Source organism: Rhagoletis pomonella, unplaced genomic scaffold (genome assembly GCF_013731165.1).
Source record: "Rhagoletis pomonella isolate Grant_MI unplaced genomic scaffold, Rhpom_1.0 Rhpom_scaffold_00002, whole genome shotgun sequence".
Classification (NCBI taxonomy): domain Eukaryota; kingdom Metazoa; phylum Arthropoda; class Insecta; order Diptera; family Tephritidae; genus Rhagoletis; species Rhagoletis pomonella.
This window is the reverse complement of record NW_023458556.1, coordinates 17,343,269-17,354,477: the sequence shown is the minus strand read 5'-3', so window position 1 is coordinate 17,354,477 and position 11,209 is coordinate 17,343,269. Positions and strand designations below refer to the sequence as shown.

The following is an 11,209-nucleotide window of genomic DNA, read 5'->3' as shown; positions in this document are numbered from 1 at the left end:
AAAAAAAAAACAGCGGCTGGAGCGTCTGAATTTCACACAATAAAATGCGTTTAACACATTTTACAACAAAGCTGACGATGATCGTAAAAGGCTCGTTGCAAAAGGGAAAATCCACAGAAAAAGGAAGAAAGAAGTGTATCCAAAATGAGGGCATAAAATGAAATGTTAAAAGTGTTAACGAGCGGGGCTACAATGGGACCACCAGGAAGTGGCAAAAAATTTGGCTTAAGCGACGTGGTGGCGTAAAAAAGATCGGTTGAAAAAAAGCGATAAAGGAAAATGCAAACTTGCAACTTTTTTTTTTATGCTTGCGAATTTGCATGTTTTTACATACATACATATGTATGTATGTATGTACATAAGACCGTATCAGACAAAAGTGCGCCGTGCATCCCTGAGCTTCTAAATATTTTTGTGAGGCAAATTCGAAAGACAATTTTTTTCGCCGAACGTAGGGCTCGCCTTTTGTCAGTTTTCGTCATATCTTTGGCATTTACATTCGGGACTTAAAGTATTATATATCGATGTTTTTGTCACGAGTTCACTGACCTCGGATATCCCGTTCTATCACTTATCAACCAGATTTAAGCTCTCCAATCATAAGAATACTTTTGCTATTCAATTTTTTTGATTACTCCCGTAGAACTATTTAAAAACAAATTTATTCCCGAATGTGGGTGTCCCCGGATAATGTAAAAAGGCGACCAAAAATTTCGGTAAACATTTTTTTCCTTCGAAATTGCCTAGCAAAAATACGGCAAACTTTTATTGTTTGCTTGTAAGGTGGTATGGTCTAATTTACATACACACATATGTACGTATGTTTTTAAATTACATACATACTCTCCTTCCACTTTTAAAAACACATGTGCACATTAGGGGAATCACTCTCCATACAAAAAATCCGTACCTTTTTTCCATCGCGATTGTAAAAATTATTTTATTTTAAGACTTTCGAGTTTTAAAAATGGAGTTTTTTTTATAAATAAAATATATTTGTATACATATTTTTCCCCCAAAATTACCTCACATGAAAAAATATTTTTAAAAACCAATTTTATTTAAAATATAATCGACATTTCTAGAGATAAATCTTAACATTTTTCCAAATATATTGGCCAAGGTCTTAAAATATAAAACATTTTATAATTCCGATGGAAAACTCGCAACTTTTTTTGATGAGGCATCCTGATGTACATACACTAGGGTGGGCCAATTTGTATCGGAGATTTTTTCCACCATACGCATATAGCACAGAAATATTCTACGGGTAACTCTAAGCAAATTTGCCGAAGAAACCATGTGTCTAAATTCAATTTGGAGTTTGTCAAATTGCGAAAATAGGTTTCTTGGCATTTTGCTGTAATGTCGTAAAGAAGTGCTTAAATTTTGTGTAAAAACATGCTATAGTCGGTTTTGGTATGATGAATCCATTACTGCACTTATCTTTTTCTTAAAACTCCCAAGGGAGGGCGCAACGATGAAAATTTTCACATTTTTTTCGAAACCTATTTTAGAAATTTGGCGAAGTCCGAATTGATTTTTAGACACAGTTTTAGACCAATGGGTTTTCCGGCAAATTTGCTTAGAATTACACGTAGAATCCTCATTTGTTATAACCGCGTAGTAAAAAAAAATGACCCGCCCTAACATACACCCATTAATATATGTATGTATGGATGTAATATACGCTTCTTTGTTTTCCTTAGTCTCTAAAATTTGTTTAAAGTTTTCGCCTTTCAGAATTAAAATATTTGGAAAATGATCACACGCGATCTCGAGCAGCCGCAAAATTAAATTTCCGTTAAGCAAAACCTTAACGCGATTCCGCGCAAGTTTACATATGTATATTTTTTGCCTTTGTGTTTACATTTAATGAATACACAAAACATAAGAAAAATTAAAGCAGCTACTACTATAATGATAATATTTACTAAATTGCATTTGGTATTCTTCTTTTCATTTTATTTACAGTTGATCGCGCCATGAGTCCGGCACAATCGGAGGATTCGGGTCTGGCACCCGATCGTGGCACCACATATGCCACCATAACATTGCCACGTGACGGCGCACTCAATATGGGCATCACATTCGTAGGTGAGTGAGTGAGTACGGAGGCAATGACCTCTCAAGTACATACTTAGCCAAATTTTCCACTCTTAAAGTATTTAGTAAAAACTTTTTTTATTTTTTGTACAGCAAATTATATAAAATTAAAAACAAAAGTGTGTTACTAATTATGGCACGCTTGTATAGGGACTCATGCGGTTGCACGCTCGCCCATTACCCTTTTTACCCTCACTTAATCCACAACAATTAGTGCCACTCTTTTTCCAAATTAAGATTGAAATGTATTTATGTATTTCGAAATGATTTCCAAATCTCAACTCAGAGCAGCAGCTCTTTCCACTTCCGTTTTGTTGCGCCATGCGGCAGTGAAGGGGTTCGTTTTTTTTTTGTTACTTTGTGTGTTTGTCACGCAGCATTAATACATAAGCTACATACATACATACATACATTCAACTATGCATATGTACATACATGCATGCAAACATAATTGTGCAACAAAGATGGGTCTCCATTTTCATTCTAAGAAATTTGACATTTCAAATCTCCGAAAGCCAACGCGTGTCCTCAAAATTCTTGACATGCATCGCCTTATTTATTTGATTGATTGATGGACTGGCAACATAATCTGCAAGTGGATTACCTACTCCTTATTTAGTCTCTCCAAAGAACGATCGCAAATTATTCGATTAAAATAGATGTGCGTTTAATTATCAAATGTGACAGTTGATGATAAATATGCGACGAGATTGAGAGTTTGGATTTTAGATTTTATTAATAAAAAATTGCTCCGAAAATGTGTTGGCTCATAAGAGAATTTATCATTTATATTTACGTATGTATGTAGATGTACATTCGACTGCATCACCAAAAAAAGTAGCGGCCTTTCTGCCGGGATTACAAAATTTATTATATTTGAAGACTTCCACCAAAATAATTCGAAAAATTATTAAGATTTACGTGAGCTGGACCGATTTGAAAATACCTAGAATAATGGAGCTCTTTTATGAATAAAAATAGTTTGTTAAAGAATATTTTCATAAAATCCCCTCAGGCGATTGAGTAGTTTAAGCTAAAAAAATCCGCATAAAATGTAAAAAAAAAAATTTCTACGGAATCATACTAATGAGATTTTCTATGCTGGTTTTTAATTTTTTTCAAAGATTGGTTTAAGAGAAACTTTAACAACAGGGCCAAAACTATGGTGATTTAGACTTTTGAGATATCATTGGAAGGGTATTTGCTCACCCTGTTTATTTCTTTGCAAAGAAACTCCGTGAAAAGCAGTACCGAGTTTTTTTTTGTACCGTACGTAAACACATTAGGGTGTCCCGGAACATAAGAGGTAATTTTTGTGTTTGCGAAATTCAATAGTACATAAAACATACACATTGCAACATTACTTCTTATTCAGCGTTTTTGTGCATTTAAAATTCAGCATTAAGGACTTTCATGCTTTCGCCTTTAGCACACGAATTCGAAATCGTATGCTTTTGACAAACAGCCGTGTTCCAGTCGCTTACTCAGATTCGTATCTATCCCAATCAATTCGCATGGAGAAAATAAGAAATTTTAAGCAAAAAATTCAATACATAAACTTGAATTGTTTAAACCATAACAGAAAATTTGTTTATGTACTATATATTTATTTTGTCGGTGCTGTTAATTTAAAATTGTCTAAATTAATTATGAAACAAGACAAACAGAGTTGATCACAAGCTTTAGAGCTAAATGTGCTTTTACGCTAAGAAGAAACAGCCCATTACACGTTAAAAAATTTGGCATATGCACAGTAGCGAAAATAGAAATAGAGACGTTATTTTTCCTCTGTTTATTTAATATTTATTATATTATTTAGAAAGTATAGCTCGCCATATAACAAAAACCGTGTAAGTCTGAATTTAAAACTTTGTAAAAAAATTAGGAAAATCCGACACATTTCCATAAAAAAAATTAACAAAATGCCCTAGCCCGGAAGATTCACCCCCTCCCTCGTTTCCCTCTCGACGGGCCTGCCTCCAGCCAATCCTGACGAAATTGGACGGATAATAGCGTGATTTAAAAGTAAAAAAAATTCCTTTTCTGATGCTTAACCAGCTGAGTTGACTTGGTCTTACCATTTGGCGCCAGTTAGCAAGGAAGTTACAAGTAAAGAGGTATAAGTTCAGGCGAAACCGAACTTTATATACCCGGCGCAGATATCAAATGCCATCGCTTCAACTTTCTCTAAACTATGTACCTTTGCATGATAAGCAGGGATGTTTTTCCTCGATTCCAAACGCTTTCGATAATATGCTGAGTTAGACTTAGGGCCGGTTGTTCAATATCTGATTAGCACAAATCGGAGGTAGAAGCTCCGGTTAAGCACAACTACTGCTTTATCGATCACATGTTACATGCATGATGTCGAAATCGTCGATAGTGTAGTGGTAGTGATAACCAGACATTGAACAACCGGCCCTTAATGATATAATTGAACCAAATTAGGTAGAAATCGATAAAGTAGTTAACGAGAGACACATTTGTAGTTATAAATAAAGTGGGCGGTGCCATGCTACGGGCGGTGAAGCGGCTACTATGATACAGAGTTTCGTCATAAGTGGGCGGGTCACGCCCATTTGCCAAAAATTTCATAATAATATTATTTTTTACCACAATTCTACTTCATATACTAATTTTAAACAATTCAATTTTTCATCATTCCAGTCCGATTCCGCCTATTTTCAATACCAACCTACCTTGGATAAAGGGCAACCTACATACCAAATTTCGTTGAGATATGTTCGGGTTGTCGTGTACACAGACGGACGGACGGACAGACAGACATAACTTAATCGATTTCTTTTTGTATTCTGAGCATTTTTGTATACAGTTGTATATATGTATTTGGAAAATAGATTTTGTACACGAAATATTTTTATTTATTTTTTTAATTGTATCAACGCTAAACAATTATGTAGGTTAAGTTAGGTTAGGTTAGATTAGAGTAACTGTATAAAGGAATTCGGATTAAAATTATAAAATCCGCTTTATCATAAGTTTCGTTTTCCTTGAACTGGTTCATTTTTCACTTTTCGTTTCCGTGTATTCACTGCGGGCGGATGAAAAAATTTCGGGCGAATTTGTTTTCGGGCGAAACCCACGATAAGGCTGAATGAGAATATTTGGCGCGTACTTTTCTTTTCTGGGAATATGGTTCGATTGCTTCGAAGATAATTTCAATTCATCGGCATTGTACTTTCAGTGTCCGTAAACCATTCGCCGATCAAAATTCAGCCTTATCCTGAGTTTCGCCCGAAAAAAAAAATTTACGCGAAAATTTTTCATACTATGTAGTATTAATTTCATTTTTATTCTCGCTTAATTTTCAATTTATAAAACTGTTAATAACATCTTTATATTTGAGTTGAAAAAAATTAAAATTCTCTGCGTGTCTCTGATTTAAATTCTTTCAAAGCTAAAGAATATCTAAAATCTGAAAACGACTACTTAATGAAGCATATGAAAAAGAATTTAAGATTTCTGCGGAAATTGTCGACATACAAACATAAATAAATTTCACTTTAAATCTTCAATGATTTATCGCTCGCATAAATATTTCAAATTCCCTACACTCGCGCATTGTTAATTGTGTGTCATGTTCCATAACATATGTTTTTATTACGAGCAAGCATCAAAATAAACCAATAAGTAAAAAAAAGAAAAAAAAAAACTAATTTCAACCGAAGAATAAAATAATAAAATAATTTTTCTAAAGTTTTACTCCGAGATTATACTGTTACAGTTAAAAGGTAAAATCGCTAAATGTTCAAAGAACTGGGGACTCACATATAGTAAACCCAAACTGAAAAGATTCTATTCATCTATACCGAAAAAATATACCCCAATGTTAATAAAAAATCTTTTGTATTCAAAAAAAGGTTAAATAAACAATTGGATATTGATATTGAAAGTCTCGCGAAGACAACCAGAGAATATTGGTTTTTAAAGAATTCCACGCTCTAAAAAATTGTTGTTTAAATTTTCAAGATAGGTAATTAGTTTCCTCTCTTAATGAATGCAAATTTACATACCGTTTTAATTAAATTAAACACTGCTTGCTTACTTTTACTTATCATATGTGTGGCGTAGAACAAATTTCAAACTTGTGTTTTAAATTCTAAACGTTTATTTTTCACAATTTCACAGTTTACACATAAAATGTTTAAAATTTGCTCTAAAAAATGTTTGTTCAAATTTACGCATATAAAGAGAGGTAACCAGTTTTCTCTCCTAATGTGTGCAAATTTACACAACGTGTTATAAAATTAAACACTGTCTGCTTACTTTCAAATACCAAATATGTCGCGTAGAGCAAAATTACATATAAAATGTTTAAAATTGAGTAAATATGAGCCCTTCGTGTTTATTATAAGTAAAAAATTTATTTTTGCCTAAAAATTTTTTTGCAATTTTAAACATTTCATGTTTATATTTATGTGTATATTCTAAACATCGCATGTTCAAAATCAAATATTGAATATCTTGTGCGTATATTTACACGGATTCTGGTTGAAAAATATACACTTTTAGGTAGTACTTTTACATGCACTTTTTAGAGTGTATGCCATTTCTACGAAAAATTGTTTTTTCGCCATATAAAATACATGAAAAACTTTTAGCACTTTGAGCACTCCCTAAATATTTTTTGTGTGAACTCAGGCTCCTAGACATCTCAGCTCAAGAACAGCGTCGAGACACTCTAAAATTTTTGAAAGTTTCGATTTCTTCCCAGATCACTGCGTCTCTTAAATGGCGCCAGATAGCATATAATTTGATAAGCAATCGTAATCCGAGCTCTGAGCTAACGTATGGTGCGATAAAAATTTGGAATTGCATCAGAATATAAGACTTGTATACCTACATAAGTACCAGGCCCTACAAAAATTATGGGATACTGCATGTCTGACAAGAGGTTGAAAAATGGTATCCTTGAAGCGAAATCACTGGTCATGCGACGTACGGGTACACCAGTGACCGCCTGCGGATTGCTCCTGGAGAAAAGGGTCTAGTATCAGCTGAAAAAATGCTAGGCGAAAACAGAGAAATGCGAAATTGCAAGATCCTTTTGCCTTGAAATCACTAGAGTTCACCTCAAACCTGGTGTGGGACAGCTTTTAGCTATTAATACTTATCGCACTAATGAATCGGGTTTCCCTCATTTGGATATCGTGTCGCACTGTAGTCTTAGGCAATAAAGTGGCCAACGTAGGCTATGCATCCTTCAGCGGCCCTAGTCAAAGCGAGTTCACAGCCAACGTTTATAAAAAGGTTCCTGGATATCCTTCTGCATGCTCACTTTGTAGGGTGCAGGGTCGATGTAGTGGAAACCTCTGCCCTAAAACATTCTACCAATCCTCTCTAAGGACCAGCTGAAAGAGCTACTGGAGAGCGAAAAGATAAATTTTGTTATCTTCAGCTTCTCACCCTTCAAATCACCGGGTATGGACTGAATATTACCAATCATGCTTCAGGGAGCGTTACGTCATTCATAAGGCACTTATGGAAACAGTGATTGATCACTGCGTCCGAACTTGGATAGTGAGTAATCTACGCCGAAATAGGGTACAAAAGCAAGGCCGTATATGCACTGGGAGGCACCCCACAGAGAGGAGTGCTATTACCGTTACTCGTGATCTTAGACAAAGTACTGGTTAAGATAGATTCTCGACCCGTGCCAGTGGCTTACGCAGTGTAGCTCGTTCTTTACTTACGGGTCAAAGATGGAATGCGGTTTTGGTAGAGGGGTTATCATTGAGAAATATACCTTAAAGTTACGCTTTCGCCTACCAGACTATGCAAGAGTTTTCCAGGCCGAAACGTTTGCAATTACGGCGGCAGTAAGGAGCATCAAAGAGAATGTACCCGCGAGAACGCAGGTTAATGTCTTCTTGAATAGCTGAGCGGCTATTCGGGCAGAAAAGAGTCTGCCTCTGTTAGATCGCAATTAGTGGATGAATGTAGGGGAGAGCCGGCCAAAATGTCTGATCAATATGAAATTACCCGAATATGGGTCCCGGGACATAAGGATGATTATGGAAACGAGGCAGCGGACGAACCAGCAAGGGTCGGCTCCGCACTATGGGAGATCAAAGGAAAAATTACCGAAATTTATCACCCGAAAATCTTGTAGAAGTGGCACCGTACGGGGTCGTAGAATCAAAGCTCTCTTAGGAAAGGGAAAGTATGATACCTATAAACATACTGCCGTATGCACAGGGCCCGTTAGGGTACATGTCGAATGGTTTGGATTGCTATTCTTTAGGTTATTTCGCGGCTGCGATTACCCTGGCTCAAAAGAGACAGTCGAACACTTTGTATGCGAGTCTTTGGTTTAAAAAATTGCCCACATCTCTGGCCTGTAAGAAATTTCCTGGTTATTTTTAAACACAAGCTATGTACATATATGTACATACATATTAGTGAAGTGCTTTTGTTGTTTTTTTTTAAACTATGAACATTTAAATCATTTTAATCCATACAAAAAATCTCTCAAAGTGATAAAATCTGATGATGTAATCGAATTCCTTCTTCGTGCATTTGTTCGGAAGCACTTTTCAATTTCTAATACATATGACTACATACTAAGTATAAAATTTGCTTATAACTGATTAAGAAATGTCATAAATTACGCTAGATGCTTAAATAAATCATGTAGCTGGAGATTTCTAATCTCGGAAGGGGCGGAGGAGAGTCCACGCTGAAGGCTTAACAACAGACGCCATGTGTGAAGCCACTGCTACTGTGCGTGCAGCAGTTGCCACTGTTATATACTTTGTACATTGTAGTCGCCAGTGGGTAAAAGCGTTGCGGGCGGCGAGGGCTTCCCAGATAATCGCTGTCAAAATGCCCAGTTGGCATGAATCAACCGAAGGGGCAACGAAGATTCAGTTGGGCGGTGCTACAAATTTGACTTGGCAGCCACGGCGAGTATGCTTGGTATTTTTTTTTATTTTTTTAGTATAAATTTAGTGATCGCAGTTGTTTTTTGTTCGCTGACTGCTTGTCTTCTCGCTATTGACCGCACGTCTAGACACTCACAGCGCGACGCAATGTATCCATGCATGCCAACGACGTTGTTTTGTTGCTGAAATCGCCACATGGTGGATAGTTGGATGAGAAATCACTGTCGCCGCCGGCAAAATGGTCTAAAATGAAATACAAACAAAAAAAAAAAATCTACATAAAAACGAGGAAAATCTGCGACAGAAAAACATTAACAAAAATATAATAAATAAAAATGCGAGTATTTGCATTTGCTTGACTAAATGTAATGAAGAAGGCCACACGGTCCGGCGGGGCATGTTGCGGCGGGGCCAAGAATGGAGGCGTACGTACAGCCAAATTTCCTGCTACGCGACAATGACAACTTTGGACTAGTTTCAAATGTTGTTGTTGCTATCGTTTGGTTTATTATGTATTATTATTGTTACAACTCAAACTTGTGCACATACATATATATATATATATGTACGAATGTATGTTTGTTGATCGTTTGGCAACAGTAAATGATATGGTCGCAACACACGAGCCATTAATATTTTGGCCAATTCTTCGTTGTTTTGGAGCGTATTTATCATAAATAAGGCAGGAGGTAAATAGTTCGTTTATAAATATTTGAAAAATTCTGCTAGAATTATTCATATTGATTTCTTTAAATTTTATTAGAATTGTTTGGAGGGGAGGTGCTGATTTGGGTGGTCCAAATAATCGATCTCTTTACTGCTTAAAGGATTCCTGAAACATTTTAGAGTAAGTATGTATGTAGGTGCCTACAGCAAACTAAGTATGTATAAGGAGATTGTAATTCAGAAATAAATGTACTCAAGGTACCTACTCCAGGTTTCTTTCTCGAATACGATTGACTCTACTCAGTGAGTAGTTCCTTTCGAATACGCTGTCTACATGGATACGCTTCTCACGATAAGTCCTGCTTATCGCTAAGATCTGATGAAGCGAGTTTCTCGAACACGAAGGTTGTTTTTATCGGTGAGCTGGATTCATCATCCAAAATTTAAGAAGCTGTGATTTTTGTGACAAATACCCAATCATCCTCCCGAAGGGCAAAAAGAAACCCTAGTGGTGGCATTCTGATAATTCAGCACTTAGAAAAAACAGCGGCTGGGCTTTTCAATCAAGGCAAGCAAACACGTTTTTGGCCACCCTCTTCGATGCATTCAAATTTTTCAAGAAGCCCATAAGACGAGCGAAACGCGAATCTTGGCAAAACTTCTGTAACAACATAAAACAACACTCTGAAGCCAACATGCTGCGAAGAGTTCTGCCGAAATCTTCTTAAAGTATGAACTCTATCCAGAAGCCTAATAGTGACCGGATGAAATGCTGGAGATCCTTATGGGTACCTACTCTCTTCCGGGGTTGCTCTGCGGACACCTCCGGCACTACGTCCAGTCCTATTGTAGGTTATGTGTGGGTGGAATGGACAAGCCCTTCCAACCCTACAAATCTCCGTGATCCCACTGAATCTTTCCCACCCAACTACATGAACTAAGGACAAACTGCGCCCTCTGTTTTCATAGGTTTTTATAGCCCTAACTCGCATACAATACGAGTGGACAAAGACGAATGTGGTGTTTTCACCAACAGGAGACAGGGCAGCTCATGTGAAACCGAAGAATTATAGACATATAACCTCACTTTATTCTTTCTTAAAACGCTCATTGACGAATATATTGGACGGAATATAAAAAATGACACCCGCTCCTCGAGGGTACTTTCAACAATGTCTATCTGTTGGTTACACCACACTTATCGTGAAGGTGCAACGGCGTCTGGTGAATTTTGTTAGGCTCCTTCTCGAAAAGAGCACTATCCTATCAGAACTTATGCTACTCTATCATTTGCTGCGAATGCTAGTATCGATGCGAATAGGGATGCAAATTTTCAGAGCCAACATCGATACATCGATATTTCGATGTATCGTAAACACTAACATCGATGCCGAAAAAAATCGCCCTAAAACTATCGATACATCGATATATTCCGATGTTTCTCTTTTTAATAAGTATGTTGCAGGTACTTCATGATTTGCAGGTTTTTACAGGAAGCGGTTAACGTACGCCACCTTCCATAAGGTTTATTA

At 36.5% G+C, this 11,209-nt stretch overlaps 2 protein-coding genes across 6 annotated transcripts in view; both read left to right on the top strand.

Annotated features, from left to right (window-relative positions):
- Window positions 1–11,209, top strand: part of LOC118733174 (pancreatic triacylglycerol lipase) — a 61,169-nt gene that overhangs the window by 9,357 nt on the left and 40,603 nt on the right. The window lies entirely within an intron of this gene.
- The window catches only part of LOC118733172 (glutamate receptor-interacting protein 1), a 179,760-nt gene that overhangs the window by 149,352 nt on the left and 19,199 nt on the right, over window positions 1–11,209 (top strand). For 4 of the 5 annotated variants that reach the window (XM_036462452.1, XM_036462451.1, XM_036462450.1 and 1 more), the window contains one exon: window positions 1,975–2,097. In XM_036462452.1, coding sequence (XP_036318345.1) covers window positions 1,975–2,097 — 123 coding nt within the window. Of the gene's footprint in view, window positions 1–1,974; window positions 2,106–11,209 lie in introns of those variants that run through there. The other variant, XM_036462453.1, reaches the window with a different exon arrangement.